Source organism: Pseudoliparis swirei, chromosome 4 (assembly GCF_029220125.1).
Source record: "Pseudoliparis swirei isolate HS2019 ecotype Mariana Trench chromosome 4, NWPU_hadal_v1, whole genome shotgun sequence".
Taxonomy (NCBI): Eukaryota; Metazoa; Chordata; class Actinopteri; order Perciformes; family Liparidae; genus Pseudoliparis; species Pseudoliparis swirei.
The window spans coordinates 16,234,488-16,251,539 of record NC_079391.1 but is presented as its reverse complement, the minus strand read 5'-3'; the positions used below and the strand labels follow the sequence as shown (position 1 = coordinate 16,251,539).

General features: G+C 45.5%; 2 protein-coding genes across 3 annotated transcripts; both read left to right on the top strand.

Moving 5' to 3' along the window:
- Positions 1 to 171: 171 nt before the first annotated feature.
- On the top strand, positions 172 to 8,128 carry ercc5 (excision repair cross-complementation group 5). 2 transcript variants are annotated; one of them, XM_056412236.1, is made up of 15 exons: positions 172 to 411; positions 494 to 669; positions 972 to 1,087; positions 1,217 to 1,318; positions 1,583 to 1,646; positions 1,974 to 2,117; positions 2,217 to 2,430; positions 2,815 to 3,699; positions 3,785 to 4,110; positions 4,246 to 4,365; positions 4,584 to 4,797; positions 6,144 to 6,288; positions 6,674 to 6,876; positions 6,955 to 7,037; positions 7,332 to 8,128. In XM_056412236.1, exons 1-15 carry the CDS (start codon positions 324 to 326, stop codon positions 7,887 to 7,889), a joined length of 3,438 nt encoding a protein of 1,145 aa, XP_056268211.1. In that variant the 5' UTR covers positions 172 to 323; the 3' UTR covers positions 7,890 to 8,128. The 2 variants fall into 2 exon arrangements, with proteins under 2 accessions (XP_056268211.1, XP_056268210.1); XM_056412235.1 differs by having other exon boundaries at positions 173 to 411; positions 6,674 to 7,037.
- Positions 8,129 to 8,209: 81 nt separating this feature from the next.
- mettl21e (methyltransferase like 21e) lies at positions 8,210 to 12,593 on the top strand. Its single transcript, XM_056412244.1, has 5 exons — positions 8,210 to 8,714; positions 10,975 to 11,129; positions 11,199 to 11,316; positions 11,447 to 11,544; positions 11,659 to 12,593. The coding sequence occupies exons 1-5, from the start codon at positions 8,681 to 8,683 to the stop codon at positions 11,971 to 11,973; spliced, it is 720 nt and encodes a 239-aa protein (XP_056268219.1). The 5' UTR covers positions 8,210 to 8,680; the 3' UTR covers positions 11,974 to 12,593.
- Positions 12,594 to 17,052: the final 4,459 nt, after the last annotated feature.

Genomic DNA, 17,052 nt, shown 5'->3' with positions numbered 1-17,052 from the left:
ATTCTTATGACTGACATATATACAGCAACTAACTGTTGAACTGATTACAGACCAGTTAAAGGATGATGCCCGAAGCGGGTGGTGTCACAGCTAGATATGACTCGAAGTAAAAAATGCGGAACCTTTGTGCGTCGTCAATTATTTCTCGACGGACAAAATATAGCGTAACAACAAAACAAGTGCCGCGACAGTTTTGTCATCATTCATCCTCAGTAATGTCTGAGTTGACTCAATAAAGTGCTTAAATTAGTTCTGCACAGGTACATTTGTCGGGTTTCCGTTTTTGATATTCACATTGTTTCGCGTGCGTTTTGGCATCTAACATGGGAGTGCATGGACTCTGGAGGCTGCTGGAGAGTACAGGGAAACCCGTCAACCCCGAGACTCTGGAGGGGAAGATCCTGGCCGTTGGTATCCTCCCTGACTTGCTTGTGATCTAATAGTCTGACTTTCTCTACGCCTGTCTTTGTTCACCTTAACCATGCCCCTCCAGACATCAGCATATGGCTTAACCAGGCCGTCAAGGGGGTGAGGGACCGTGAAGGCAACAGCGTCCAGAACGCGCACCTGCTCACCCTCTTCCACCGCGTCTGTAAGCTGCTCTTCTTCCGCATCAGGCCGATCTTCGTGTTTGACGGGGACGCGCCGCTGCTGAAGAAACAGACCCTGGTAGGTCCAGCACTTCCTGAAAAAAATGCCCGTGTCTATACATTATTATACCTGGAAACTTGTCACCTTTCTGCCTATTTTGCATATTTGTGTTTTTATTTATATATATATACCTCTGTGTGTATTAGGGATGCAACAATGAATCGATAAAAATCGATTATTAAAATAGTTGGCAACGAATTTCATTATCAATTCGTTGTGTCGTGCGATTATAACTGGACGTATTAGATATTTCTTCCAAAATGCAAATGAATCCCATGCATTCTGTTCTTTGACCATGTGCAACTGTGGCTCTCCTGCAGGCTGTGAGGAGGCAGAGGAAGGAGGACTTGAGCCGGGAGTCCAAACAGACCAACGAGAAACTCCTGAAGACATTCCTGAAGAGACAGGCTATAAAAGCTGCACTTGGGGACCACAGGTGAGCGATGGGGGCAGGTGGAGGAATGGCCAAGAAATATATAACATCTGTCTCTCTCCCTACACAATGAACTGTATATTCTCTACATAGAGTAATTTAAGTATTTCTTATTTATTTTCCCTGCCACAGTAAGGATCCTCTCCCCAGCCTCTCCACTGTGAGGAGAGATGAGGTTGATGACATATATGTTCTACCAGCCCTGCCAGCTGCAGAGGAGAAGGCCAGAAGCAGGTCTGGGACGGTCACTCCTCACTAGTCGTTGTTCCAATTCAGTCAGAATATCTACCATTCACTCCAAAGCGCTGCATCCATCCACAGCTTTAAACGGGCTGGAAAGCTTCTCGTCTTTGCATATGTTAGATGGGAGGGTTGAGTTAATCAACGACAAGTAAACTGTCACTGTGCATGAAGTATGAGCATTTGTTTAGTTTTATACATCTATTCCACCTATAATAATGGTACTGTAATCATTGAAATGTGTTTTTATTCATTCAGTTCAGAGGAGGAGGAGGAAGAGAGAGAGTTGGAGGAGACGGATGACGGTAATCACATGTATCAGGTAAAGTTATCATGTGAACATTGAATAGCACCACCACCAAATTATAGAGCTTCTAATAGTTTGTGCAAGTGAATATTGATGTTAGTTAGTTTTTTTTAGTAATGTTTAAATATTGCTTGGTTGTTGTGGAGTCCTGGTCTCATCCTGGCTTTATTCTAATAAAGTGTTTTTGCTGAGTGGAGCTCTGTTTGGCCATCATAGTGTCTTTATTGTTTCATGGTATTCTAGAATGTGTCAGTATCTTTTGAAAGTATTTGAAGTCATTCACAAAAAGTCCTCGCATAATTCCCATGTTCTTATGTTGGCTGGCTGCTCACCGTTTCTCAGGGTGAATTGTATGGAGACCCCAACTCAGTGGACATCAACTCAGAGGAGTTTGCCAGCCTGCCTCCTGAAATGAAACACGAAATACTCAAAGAGATGAAAGAGTTTTCCAAAAGACGCAGGACCATGTACCACAAACCCCCACAGGTACTGTTTATTCACACACACACACACACACACACACACACACACACACATGCACTTACCCATCTTCTGCTCTTCAACACGGACTCCTCTTCCTCTCAGCGTTCAGGAGACTTTTCCCAGTACCAGTTGGCCGGCCTGCTGCAGAGGAACCAGCTGAACCAACATCTGAAGGGTGTGGAGAAAGAGATGAGTCAGCGGAGCGCCGGCAGTGCTCTACAGCTCTGCCAACAGGACGGGGACGAGCAGAGTCACAGTGTAGAGTCACGCCGGCTGGTTTCAGAGGACTATTCCCACTATATCCTTATTAATAAAGGTGAGGGAGGCTATGATGCTTCGTTTACTCAGACAGGATGCAGTTTGTTTTCCAGAAAAGTCTTCCTGTTTCTAGAAGGCGTAATAATAAAAAAAGAGTTTCCAAAATAGTTACTGCTCATAACTGCTTTATTACAGTTTCCATTAATATATAGTAAAGCAGATTAATTCAGTGTGAAAGATTACTCATCTAAACTGTATTTCGACACAGATTTGGGGCGATATTTAAAAGTATTGTTGTCTGGAACCAATGATTTGAGGAATAGGCTATTAACAACAGGGTTTGCTTTATTTAAAATGTAAAAAGACTGTATGATTTAAATCTAGAAGTACAACCTTGTTTTTGTTTTCATATTTGAAACGCCACTCTGCTTTCCCTACGCAGGCTCCAAAAAGAGTGAAGCTGCCCCTGAGAGCCGTCCGGCAGTTGCCGCCTGGTCCGGGAGCTCCCTGGCAGGCGGCAGCAGACAAGACAGACCCGAGCCCCTGTGGCGTCCTGCCTGTGAGGGAAAGGCACAAGTGGCGGGTCCCTCCTCAGAACCCTCCAGGCCCTTGGTGTCGAAACCGACACGGGGGGACGCATCACCACCCTCCCCTCGGACTCTTAAAGCGATCCGGGCTGCAATGAACGACAGCTCGGAGGAGGAGACGCTGGAGCAGGACAAGAAAGATGGTAGCGTGTCCCCGCGTACCCTGCTGGCCATCCAACAAGCTCTCGCTGAGGAGGAAGACAGCCCAAGCACTAAAATGAAGGCCAAAACAACCCACGCTGTGCCACAAGTGGTCATCAGCTGCTCAGAGGAAGAGGGAGAACCTGATGTTGTGAACTCTCTGCCTCATGAAAAATCTGATTTTAAGGAGAACCCTGCAGTCCAACGTTTACAGGCGGAAGATGGTTTGTTCACTAGTAGTTCCGAAGATGAGACGGAGTGCACGGTGGGTCGGAGAGATGAAGCACTTTGCTTTGCAGCGCCGCAAAAAACTCAAATGAAGTCAGAAACGGAGACAAAACAAAGAGATTTGGCGGAGGACATAGGGCTGGGAAATAGAGGACAGACGGAGAAACACAAAGAGCTGATCACAAAGACAAACGCTGTGGCTGCTTTCAATCGAAACACATTATCCACCAATCTCCGTGCTCAGCCATGTGCGGAGACCGAAATGCATCCTGGGCCATTGAAGCAGAGGAGCGACGAGGTGACCGACGCTCTGGAGGAGAGGAGCGGAGACGATGTGAAGTCCGAGGGCGGTGAGAAGAGCGAGTCAGGAGGTACAGTAATAGGAAATAGGAAAGATCACACTAATTCCTAACTTCTTAAACAGTAACACAATAGACTTTTTTTGTGTTTTCCCAGAGAGCTTCATCGAGGTGTCGGACGAAGAATTTCTCGAGGAGGGTGCAGAGGATTCACTTCCAATGGATGGGATGAAAGGATCTCCCAGTGAGGTCCATAAAGAGGAGAACAAGCAGGAAGATGGTTTGAAAAAGGCTTCTGGTAGTCCGGCCGCTGATTCTGTAGAGAAGGAGGATGAGGAGGAGGAGGAGCAGGAGGATGACGATGTCGACGACGAGGAGGACGATGACAAAAAGAGACAGACTGAGGAGAAAGACTCAAAGGAGGGAACAGAGACCGAATCCAGCTCAACGCCGGCGGTAAATGAATGGGAACACTTTGACATGGTAAGCATTCCTGTCAGGATGGTTGAGACGCACTCGATTTTAACTTCAATGCTAATAACTACTTTTATTTATTTTTATTTATTTATTATTTAGATGAAGATTGTCGCCCCCATTCTGCTTTGATGTGTGCTGCAGGATGAGCTGGAGGCTCTGGAGAGCTCTCTGCAGGCGGAGCAGAGCAGCCTGCGGGGGCTGAAGCAGCAGCAGGAGAGGATGGCCAACACCGTCACTGGGCAGATGCACCTGGAGAGCCAGGTGAACAGAAGACCCGGGACATTGAACCCGCTCCGTCTTTACCAGCTACATGTAGAACAAGCATTGTGTTCTTCATGAAATCCGCCACGTAATGCAACACACATGAAGTGTTTTTATTAATCCCCGTGGATGTGTTAATAATGCTACTTAGAGCGAAAGTAATTGTTCAATGACGAGCCGGAGCGGTCGTCATGACTACTTCCCTTTTGTGGCCCCAGGAGCTGCTGCGGCTGTTCGGTGTGCCGTTCCTGGTGGCGCCGACGGAGGCCGAGGCTCAGTGTGCAGCACTCGACCGCGCAGACCACACTCACGGGACCATCACGGACGACTCTGACGTGTGGCTGTTTGGAGGGAGACACGTCTACCGGAACTTCTTCAGCCAGAACAAACATGTTGAACACTACCAGTTCAGTGACATGCAGAACCAACTGGGTCAGTGCTCTCCCGTCTCATGTCCCGATCAAGGATGAAGACATGTTTCACAATTCATTTCCTCTTGTCTTGGGGGGGGGGGGGGTGCAAGTGACTTTTTTTCGTCGATGTGCGAGCACACGCCGGCATCCGAGCTCTGCGGGCGAGACGGAGATCGGAGTCGTGTTAACGCGACACTAGAGACAGAATGACATGCTGCTGGAGAGACGACCAACAACAGACGGATTGGAAGCTCATTCTGCGCATGCGTTAAATGCGTTAAAAATAAATAACTAGTTAAACCTGGAATTTAATTAACTGAGTTAACGCGTTATTTTTCACAGCACTAATATATATATATATATATATATATACTGTATATGACTGGTTTATTCACTCTTGCTTTTATGGAAGTGCAACAGCAGATGGTGCTCTTCAGTTGTGTGTCCTGCGGCGACGGCTGAGCAAGGTGTTGTAACAAATGATCCGCTGCTAATCCGCTGAGCACCGGTTGCTCGTGTTGTGATGTGCTGCCAGCAAACTGAGTAGAGAGCACAGCATTCGACTTCTCATCATCACCACTTCTCATCCTCTCATCCCTGTCTCCAATCCAACCTCTGTCTCTGTCTCAGGTCTGGACGGACTAAACTGATCAACCTGGCTTACCTGCTGGAAGTGACTACACAGAGGGCGGCCGGGGTCGGATATGTGACTGGCATGGAGATACTGAATGAGTTCCCAGGGTCGGGCCTGGAGCCGCTCACACAGTTCAGGTGCGTGTTTGAGTTAACCGGTCCAGGTTAATAACAAGTTAGTGGATTTTCAAAGTAGGTGTTAAAAAAAGATTCTTTATCATATATGTTTGCGGGACCACGATACATGAGGTTTATTTGACTTGACTGACTACGCAGTCATCTGGCAGCCAACAGTCATCACTACCTTCTTGTTTTCTCCTCTTATCACAAATGTGAATCTTTCACGCTTAATTCCTCCATTCTCTACAGTGTCTGTAGGAAAATAAAAGTATTGTTAAAGCCATTCATTAATCCATTACATGTTTATATAAGTGTTAATATTTGCCTCTGTGTATAAACTGAATTGGATATATACTGTATATGACTGGTTTATTCACTCTTGCTTTTATGGAAGTGCAACAGCAGATGGTGCTCTTCAGTTGTGTGTCCTGCGGCGACGGCTGAGCAAGGTGTTGTAACAAATGATCCGCTGCTAATCCGCTGAGCACCGGTTGCTCGTGTTGTGATGTGCTGCCAGCAAACTGAGTAGAGAGCACAGCATTCGACTTCTCATCATCACCACTTCTCATCCTCTCATCCCTGTCTCCAATCCAACCTCTGTCTCTGTCTCAGGTCTGGACCGGACTAAACTGATCAACCTGGCTTACCTGCTGGGAAGTGACTACACAGAGGGCGTGCCGGGGGTCGGATATGTGACTGGCATGGAGATACTGAATGAGTTCCCAGGGTCGGGCCTGGAGCCGCTCACACAGTTCAGGTGCGTGTTTGAGTTAACCAGTCCAGGTTAATAACAAGTTAGTGGATTTTCAAAGTAGGTGTTAAAAAAAGATTCTTTATCATATATGTTTGCGGGACCACGAACATGAGGTTTATTTGACTTGACTGACTACGCAGTCATCTGGCAGCCAACAGTCATCACTACCTTCTTGTTTTCTCCTCTTATCACAAATGTGAATCTTTCACGCTTAATTCCTCCATTCTCTACAGTGTCTGTAGGAAAAATAAAAGTATTGTTAAAGCCCATTCATTAATCCATTACATGTTTATATAAGTGTTAATATTTGCCTCTGTGTATAAACTGAATTGGATACATAATGGTAATATTTCGGTTGATTTGCCTGGTTATCCTGTCTCTCCTCTAGGGAATGGTGGTCAGAGGTTCAGGAGAAGAAGCGCCTAGTGGCCGACCCTCGGGATACGAAGGTCAAGAAGAAATTGAGGGACCTAAAACTGTATCCTGGGTTCCCGAACCCTGCGGTGGCTCAGGCTTACCTGCAACCTGCCGTGGACCAGTCAGACAATGTCTTCAGCTGGGGGCGTCCACAACTCGACAAGATCCAAGAATATCCTTTCCGTGTGTATTTGTGTGTGTTTGTGTGCATATTCATGATAATGTTACGTTTCGTGAACCAGTCGTTTACATTCTGCATGAGTCGTTTCGGCTGGAGCAGTCGGAGGACAGAGGAGACGCTTCAGCCCGTGATCAAGCAGCTCAACTCCCAGCAGGTAAACAGGTGTGCTTGTTCCACGAGGGATACTTCTGCAGTGGAATGCCAGCTAATGCTACTATATTAATATATATCCACATGTTTGCTTTAAGAAGGAACATAAACAGACAAATGGAAGTATAGATTCAGTCCAGTGGGCACACCTAAAAGCCGCCCCCCTTTCCCTTGTGCTGAGTCACACACTCTTGTATGTCTGCAGTTCGATTGTGTCAATTTGAAAAAGCCACAAGCGGAGGGCGTAAAACTCTGTAATCGTACATCATTCACACTTCATCTCTCACTGTTGGTTTAGACTCAGTTTCGGATCGACTCGTTCTTCCGCTTGGAGCAACAGGAGAAGCAGGCGATCCACAGCCAGCGACTGCTCAGAGCCGTCACCTGCTTGAAGAGGAAGGAGAGAAAAGGAGGAGATGAGGAAGAGGAGGACGGTGACGAGGAAAGGCCCTCCCCAGCCAAAACTAAGAAAGGAAAGGCAGCAAGCAAGAGTCCGAAGAAAGGAGGAGGAGGAGGAAGAGGAGGAGGAGGAGAGAGAGAAGAGGAGAGGTCTGTGGCAGGAGGAGGGTTTCTGGGGTCGGAGGTCATTGTTGAATCTCCTCTTCCACGTCTGAAGGAAGTGAGCAGCACCAGCCAGGAGTCTGTCTCAGCGAAGGCTTCCCCCCGGTCTACTAAGACTGTACCTCAGCGGGCAAAGAGGAGCTGCACCAGCTCTAGTGGAGATAGCGACGATGGCGGGGAAGTTGCTATGGTTACAGCCCGACCCGTCTTCGACAGCAGCCAACGAGGCCGTGGAGCGAAAAGCACGCGAGGGAGCGGAAGCAAGAGAGGAAGAGGAAGGGGGAAGAAGTTGTGACTGGATGCCAAACAGAAACAGTTGTGTTGTAAAACATATCACACACTCCCAAATCATGTCTGTGATATTATGTTTGATATTTACAAAGGAAATGGGGAAAGAATCATGTAATGAATGGAGCTTTTTTCTCTATTATACAATATATTTGTTTTCAACTGACATGACTGAAAATACTTCTTCATATGTTTAGAGATTTATGACGTATGAGAATATTTTTGCATTAAATCTTTGACCGCAAAGTTTTTCTGCAAGTTTCATTCACGTTTTACACGGGCCAGTCTTCACGCCACGAGTTTCTTCGAGGCAGTATTTCCGTCGCATTCTAACTGCTCCTGCATACACTCGCCCGCCTCCTTCTGCCTGGAAACACACAAACATCCAGGATTTTGCACATGTGGGAAAAGTTCAAGTATGTCTATTACTTGCACATAGTTCTATTTTAACTGGTTGATAAATATTGTTTTTCATATTTTGGCCCAGTATTTTAACATTACCCCTCCTATTCACACCCAGCTCCAGTTCAACTGTCGTACAGAGCAGCTGTCACTGTCCGTCAGTCATACTGCAATAGACAGGGCTGTTGGCAGCCTGGAGAGAGCTGCACATGTTGGGTGGAGTTGAAGTGGTTGCATAAGAAGTCAGGAAACACTTTATTTGTGTGTAACTATTAAAACCCTGGAGGGCAACGGCCAGCAGCCTCGAGGTCTGGATCCAGGTTGACTCGACTCCAAAGGGACCAACGAATCAGTTTGCTGCTCTATACTTTGTTTCCTGCTTCGACTCCTTCAAACATGGACACGCAACAGTCCAAGGCCAAAGAAGAAAGTGAGGAGCATATGTCATACACAACTAAAAACAAAAGATTGTTCTTTCTCATATCATTGGCGTTAATTGTTGCTGGAAGTATGATACACTTTTTTACATTTATGGAATAAGGTCACAGGAAGTATGCAGTAAATGTTAAATCCCATAAATCAGCTGAGTATGAATGTAATGTCGGTGCTCATAAGATGTTGAAATATGTATCACATGCAAACAACTGCATCTCAGCTCGTTCATGAAATAGATTACACATGTATATACACAACAGCAGGCACGTGCACAGATAGAGCCCTAGTGGTGCTCAAGCACCAGCCCCTTTGCACTGGATGAGAAAAGTGCCCTTTTTCCTGGAGACATATTTTTTTCATTCATCCGTATTTAAGAATAAAAGTTACTCTCTCTGTCATAAACTCCCCCCAAATGTGTTTTAATATCCGACGGGGCATTTATTTGAGTTATTGTGAGAATTTCGCCCCGACCCGCTCCGCCGCGCTCACGAGCCCCCCCCCTCCCGCCGCGCTCCTCCCTCCTCCTCCTCCACTTCCTCCTCCGCGCAGTGCTCCTCGCACCACGAAACGGATGCACCTCCTTCTCCTCTGACCCGCAGCACCAGACAAACAGGTAATGACGGTGTTTGTCCCCTGACGTTGTTTTGTGATAAATCAACCACAACATTAGCGCTGCTGAAAACATGACGTCACAACTGGTCCGACGTTTCCTAAAAAAATAAATTAAAAAAAACTCACGAAATCCGTGATTTCAAAGCCTCGTCCAGCTGTTTACTGAGGTTAGTTATGTTTAGAGAATAGAGAGAGAGAAGAGAGAGAAGAGAGAGAGAGAGAGAGAGAGAGAGAGAGAGAGAGAGAGAGTTCTTATTCCGTTCTATTTAACGGGCTAGTCTAGGATTTGCATGGCCAGACTGAAAAAAAATATCATAAGGCCTCTCTGGTATTGTTCAGAGGGCCGGGCCAAATGTGGAGGCGGGCCGTATCCGGCCTGCGGGCCTTAGTTTGAGGACCACTGCTCTTGGCTGTTGATGTCTATCAATATCGCTCATTTAGAAAATGACGTAATAGGGCAATACGGATCTGTATCAGACCAGCGAGGAGGGCAATACGTGGCTGGCATGAAGACCCATTAGCCAATCAGAACGCTTGTACTGTTGTTGCTATATAATAATTCATCTTTATTCATAAAGAAAATGTAAGCTAGTGGTCTGATGCTGCCCAGAGGAAACGCAGGTTGAGGACAGCATCATCACTGTAATGCTGCTTATGCTTCAACTCTGTCAGAATTTTTTTTTGGCATTGGGTGCCCTTTTTTTTGGTTTGAGCACCTGCCCCCCGAAATGTCTGTGCACGTGCCTGCACAACAGCTATAAATGCACTCACCAACTGTTGCATAGCTGCTGTGGGCTCCCCTGACCTTTTACCCATCCAGTGTAACTGAAGTTGTGTATCAGATGCTCTCGAGTGTCCGTCGGCACTGAGGCTTAGCTGGAGTCCGACACACCGACATGTAACGGACACACAGCAGGATCAGAGGGGCATTATGAGCCTAAATGTGATTCATTTTTAGAGCAGAGAATAACATGGTTACTCAGCTGCTTGATTTAGGGTTTGGCACATTCAGTGCCAAAAATAAAGAAACACCTCCCAATCCTGCACAGTCTTCACAGCTTGTTGTTGACGGGTTTCTTTCCAACTCATGTTGAGACTATTTCACCTAAATTATTCTTTATACCGAGTTTTAAGAGATCCGTCTAATCGGTGAGATTTCTGCACGCTCATCTTGAGAAATGACATTAAAACAAATCAACATGTCTTTCTGGCTATAATGTGCTTGTTAATCTACACTGCCAAACATTTAAAGGAACTATTGTTGTTCCCAATCAAATTCCGATGCAAATTTAGCCATTAAGTGTCTTTCATCAAAAACAACCATTATTAGCTTTAACAAAAGTATTGTTTAGTATTGAGCTACTGAACTCTGGTATGAGGCATTTTGGTTATTTTGCCTCAGTAGCATTGTATCGGTTAAAACTGTGTATCCTAATGACCATTTTCACAGCAAAAAGTTAACAAATAGCATTAATTATAGCTCCATAGGCCTATTATTTAAGCGTAGCAGTGAGTCAGTGTGATTAATTACACCTGTGCATCTCGTGCTGTGATGTCAGAATGCCTGCTGGGAAAAAGGTCCCATCTTTTCTCTGCACTGTCCTCCTCACTCACCACAGTATCAACCTGGTTTCTTCCCCTAGCCGCTGTGGATGCAGAGCTAGCTAAAGCCATAATGGCTCGGTGTTTCCACCCCTCCTTGATCGGTACGGAAGCCTGGGAGGGATACGTCTTTTCTGACATGGAGATCCGTATCAAAGAGTCCACAGACCTCTACGGAGCTGTGCTCTGGCCCTCGGTACGCCCCCGTTGATACATTATCACAAATAACCAGAGCTGCACTCTCTCAACCTGTGTTCCCCGACAGGCGACGGTGTTGTGTCATTTCTTAGAGACCAACCGAGACAAACACAACCTCACGGACCAAAATGTGATTGAGCTCGGTGCTGGAACCGGGCTGGTCTCCGTGGTGTCCAGCCTGTTAGGTACGGAAACAAAGCACGTCTGGTGGTTAGCTCGAACACGTCTCTTTGACTTGGTCCTTACAGTTCCCCCCTCTCTGTTGCTGTTTGCATCTCATTCCCGTTAACGCCCAGCTGCACTGTCTCGTTCCAGGTGCTAAGGTGACCTCCACTGACCTACCCGAAGTGTTGGGGAACCTCAAGTACAATGTCATGCGCAACACCAAGGACCGATGCAAGTACATCCCTCTGGTAGTTTAAAAATAAATTCTCATTTCATCCTGTTGGCTTGATCTTTAGAAATCCAACCGTTAGCAATGGTTGATGCATTGTGTTGGTGTTTTCCTCAATCACCTCTGTTTCAAGGTCACCGAGCTCATCTGGGGTCCGGAGGTGGAGCAGCGTTTCCCACGCGCCACACATTGTTTCGACTACATCCTGGCAGCTGACGTGGTGTACGCCCATCCTTACCTGGAGGAGCTGATGGACACCTTTGATCACCTGTGCCAGGAAAACACACAGATCCTGTGGGCCATGCGCTTTCGCCTGGACCGAGAGAACTGTTTCGTTGACCGCTTTCGGGAGCGCTTCCACGTGGAGGAGCTGTACGACCTCCCCAGTCTCAGTATCAAACTGTACCGAGCCTGGAGGAAGGACAAGAGGATGAAGGACCAGCGATAGAGTGACTGCAGAATTATGTAAAATGCCTGTATTGTTTTGCTGAATGGGAAATATGTCACATTGTGGATCTCCTGTGTGTGCCAATGTCTCCATCAACTAATCAAAGTTGTGATCTATGTTTTTACACATTATTACATTATGTACAAGTGTATTTAACTACTTGAAACATGTAATTGTATTGCAACACCAAAATGTTCATTGAAATCCATCTGAAAATGGGTCAACAGAAGCAGTTTTTATTTCTTTATTTTATACCTTAATAAGGCTTATCCTGCGAAACTGGAAGAGCCCACATACGGCTACGCTCACTGACTGGCTCTAACTCATGACGGAGGCGGCTGCTTTGGAAAATATGATTGCCAGAGTAAAGAACAGTTCAGCCAAACTGATCAATTATGGAAAAGTCTGATGGCTTTTTTTACAATAAGAGGAGGGGTCAAATACTCAGGGGCCGGATTTGGTTTTTTAGGGAAATGCAAATATATCTGCAGGGTGGTGTGTACACATTTACAAGTAAAACAAAATTAAGGGGTGCCGTTTTTGTTGTGTGTTTTGTTTTTCTTTCTTTTTTTTGTCTTTGGGTGTATATGTGTGTGTGTGTGTGTGTGTGTGTATGTATGTATGTGTGTGTGTGTATGGGGATGTATGTATGTATACATGTGTGTATATACATATGTATGTATATGTATGTATGTATATATGTGTATATGGATGTATATGTGTATGTGTATTAAATATGTAATTACCTTCACATTGAAAATGCGGAAGGTTATGTTTTGATCGCCGTGTATTTATTTATTTATTTGTATGCGTGTTATTCGCAGAACTCAAAAAGTATTGAACCGAATCGCATGCAATTTGGTGGGATGATTGGTTATTATCCGGGGACCATTTGATTAGATTTTGGGATCAATCGGGTCAAAGGTCAAGGTCAAGGTCATGGAAAGGTCAACATCTTTTTTTTTAACCATAGCACGATACATTTTTGTCCAATTGGCATGCAACTAATGCCAAAATGTTCATAATTCAATGCCCAATCTTGTGATATGCGAAGGTATGCGCTCTACCGAGTGCCCATTCTAGTTGTGTCCTGTTTTAATTAGTTGTTTTTTTTAGGTTTATTTTGACATTTTTGTATTTGTTTTGTTTGAATAAAAAAAAAACTAAGTGAAAAAAAAACTGGCAAATGTATGTCTCTCACTCAAGGCTTTTTATGTTTAATAAGCATTTTGTATTCGTCACCTAATCATGACTTATAGATGAATCCTCTGGGGACCATGTTAATCTGATAATGTTATTCACAGTCAGTTAAACATAACAAGGCCGGCTGTGTACAGAGGAGACTCGCTGAGGATTTAGGAACCATTACAATCTTTTTTCTGGCACCACCCTCAGACCAAACTTTTTTAAAAATTCCCAAATACGAACATTTTTCGCTTGCAGTTATGAACCTTCGGAGAATTATCACAAACAAATCTGCTACCTGATAGGAAGTTTCAGCTAATTGTTTACTTCAACTTCACCCACTTTCACTGCTGCCATGGCTTCATTATTTGCAAAAAATCTTTAAACTCTGTTCACTTCCTGCTCAGCACCCAACAGCAGACGGACCATGAGCTTCAGGCTGGTGAACATTAAACCGCAAGTAGCGTATGTTCTTGTTGGTAGAGAACAAAAAACTGAATATTGGTGAACGAAAAAACACTGAAACATCTGGATGTATTATTAATCAACTGTTTTTGACCAAGTCAAATTAAACAAATGTTATAATTCTTTTGCAACGTTTACGTCACGGGTAGCGAGGTGCAGGAGCTCATGTGCAGAGAATCAAGCAGGATCGAAACTTGAATCACAAAAAGGCGCTCTTTAATGAGGCAAAACAGTTGCAAAATAAACAAGGTCCAAAAGGGGCAGGCAGAGGATCGTCGGTCAGGGCAGGCAGGCAGGATCAGGAACACGGACAGGACAATAGGAAAAGGACACGGAACCATAGACGACAATCCGACCGTAGACAAGGGAATGACTAACAATATATAGGGGGGGAAACAGGTGTACGACATCAGACAGTAACAGGGCTGAGGGCAGGTGCAGGGAATTAAACAATTAAGAGAGAGAAGACACAGAGGAGACACGGAACACAGGAGAAACAGAACAGGGTGTTACAGTACCCCCTTCTTAACCCTTGTGTTGCCTTAGGGTCATTTTGACCTGAATCAATATACACCCTCCCCGCTTTAGGATTAATTTGACCCCATTCAATGTTTAATGTCGGTGTTCTTTCGGTAGTCAACAAACAAACATAAAGTGCCTCACACTTAAACTTGGAAAACAATATTAATTCTAATAATTTTCTGGAGGTTTTAATTGCTGGCGTCAAATTGAACCCAAAGGGTAAAATATGTTGGTAAATATAAAGGTAACAGGAGGGTGAAACATTGAATCGGGTCAAAATGACCCAAAGGCGGGGGAAGGGTGTAATATTGATTCGGGTCAAAATGACCCTAAGGCAACACAAGGGTTAAGGGACGGATACCAGACGTCCCAAAGGATCAACAAGGGTGGGTGGAGGGGAGCCGGCGGAGGGACCAAGGGCATGGCCGAAGCAGTCTGGGGGGTGGGCCATGGCGATCACCCTGAAAGCGCCGGAGTACAGGGATGGGTAGCTGAGGTACCGGGCACAGGAGAGGCCGGGGTCTGGAGCCAGCTGGGATGGTGACGGGACACTGGGAACTGGAGCAGGATGAGATGGCGACGGGACACTGGGAACCGGAAGCGGGCAAGGGGGGACGGCAGGACAGTCTAGAGTGGGACGGGGGAAACGGCCGGGACGGCAGTGGAACACGAGGAGCCGGGACACAGGGAACTACCACCGGGCGGGAAGGGGACGGAATAGGAACAGGAGGGACTAGAGTCGGCCAGCCGCCAAGACGGGGCACGGGGAACTGGGGCCGGCCGGGACGGAGATGGAGCACGGAGAACTGGGGCCGGCCGGGACAAAGACGGGGCACGGGGAACTGGGATTGGCCTGGACGGAGACGGGGCAGGAGGAACTGGGGCCAGCCTGGACGACGATGTGCAGAGAATCAAGTAGGATCGAATCTTGAATAACAAAAAGGCGCTCTTTAATGAGGCAAAACAGTTGCAAAATAAACAAGGTCCAAAAGGGGCAGGCAGAGGATCGTCGGTCAGGGCAGGCAGGCAGGCAGGGTCGAAGCAGGCAGGATCAGGAACACGGACAGGACAACGGGCAAAGGACACAGAACTAGAGACGACAATCCGACCGCAGACAAGGGAAAGACTGACACAATATATAGGGGGGCAAACAGGTGTACGACATCAGACAGTAACGGGGCTGAGGGCAGGTGCAGGGAAATAAACAATTAAGAGAGAGAAGACACAGAGGAGACATAGGAGACACGGAACACAGGAGAAACAGAACAGGGTGTTACAGTTTATGTTCACACCAAGATGAAACTTAATATTCCGCTGCAAAATATTTGAACAAGGTCAAATTTAAAGATCACATCCATATTGGGGAGCATGTGCTGCTTTAGTAACATGAGTCACACACAAACTTTGCATGTTTTGGAAAGTTACCAGTTAATCCTGTTATATACTGTCATCTGCTATTAATGTAACCTTATAAATCTGATATCTAATTTAATAATTCCAAATCCTCCAACATGTTGTGTCCTGTCATTCCCTGTCTTCCTGCCCGTGGGATGGATACGTGTTTGGCGGCATGAACGCCCGCTGGGTTAGAGCGGGACCAGAAAGGCTGTCTATGCTGGTGGCGGGGAAGCACCGTGTATCATTGTTAAGACAAACAAATACTCAACAGCTGAAAACTGTCTGAGGCCTTTGAAGAGGTTAACTTCATCACACTTTCAATAGTCCCCTCATAACGAGCAACCTTTTACTGACAGCTGAGATGCTGCCAACAACTCAAGCTTAACAACTCTTATCTTTTGTTCCGAAGCTCCACATCAACAACTTAACCACTGCACGCTCTCAATGGTCAAACCATGAGATCCTGGATGGATTTCAAGATTTTGGACTTGAGTATTTAGTTTGTTTTAGTAATGTAACCGAGGGAGGTCTAACTGTGTCCTCTTCTCTTTCCTTGGGGGCAAGCTGCATGCCAACCTGATCCTGTTACTTCCCATCTCTGTTAAAGCGATTGAGGTCATTGCAATAAAAAACGAGTAGGCAATGACACGTCATCTTTACACTACCTTCTCTAGACTGATAAATGGGTTACCAATTTAACAACAGTTAAAATGACTTTGTGAGGCTTCGGGGGTAAACATGTTCTCGTGATTTAAGGGTTTTCTGACATATTGCTCTCAAGCCAAACAAGTAAGGTGTTGGTCTGGTTTTCTAATGCGACTATTTGTACCAAGTAGCTGGAAATCATTCAGCAGAGTTATTGTAAAAGCCGTTTAACAAATTTAGTATTACTTCATATTATATCATTTCAAATGATTTTCAGTATGAGCTTACACACTGTGGAGGATTGTATCAAGCACCAGCAGAGAAATCCATAAATGACACTGGAAACACAGATACATGCCTGTAACTTGGCTTCTTCACAATCTTGTGCATGCGTGCGTGTGTGTGCATGTGCGTGTGTGTGTCTACATGTGCGCTGATCCTGCTTGTGTTTATTTCTCCTGGGCACGGCTCTAAAAATACCCTCGTGCCCTTGTGATGATGATGATGGGTGTAACCAATAGGATGCTATAACCTCAAAGTCAGAGGTCCCCAGATGCAGTCCGACTACTCCTGAGATCCTTCGCTGGGAAATATAGCAGCAGCAGGTAGGTCAGAGGTTTTGGAAGTGAGGCTTTCATTGCATTTACAAAAGCTATGTTGGAGGTACTTGTACACAGAACCTTTTCATTAAGAATATGGATGTTTATTGTGCTCTGTTTATGGTCCCATTAAGGTCTTGTTTTTCCGATGAAGCTGGCTAGACTGAAGGCATGCAGTTAATAAATAATATATATAATTTTATAAACACTGCATATAAGCATGCAAATAAGGGTGGACATCACAGTAGCATCAGTAAGCAAAATA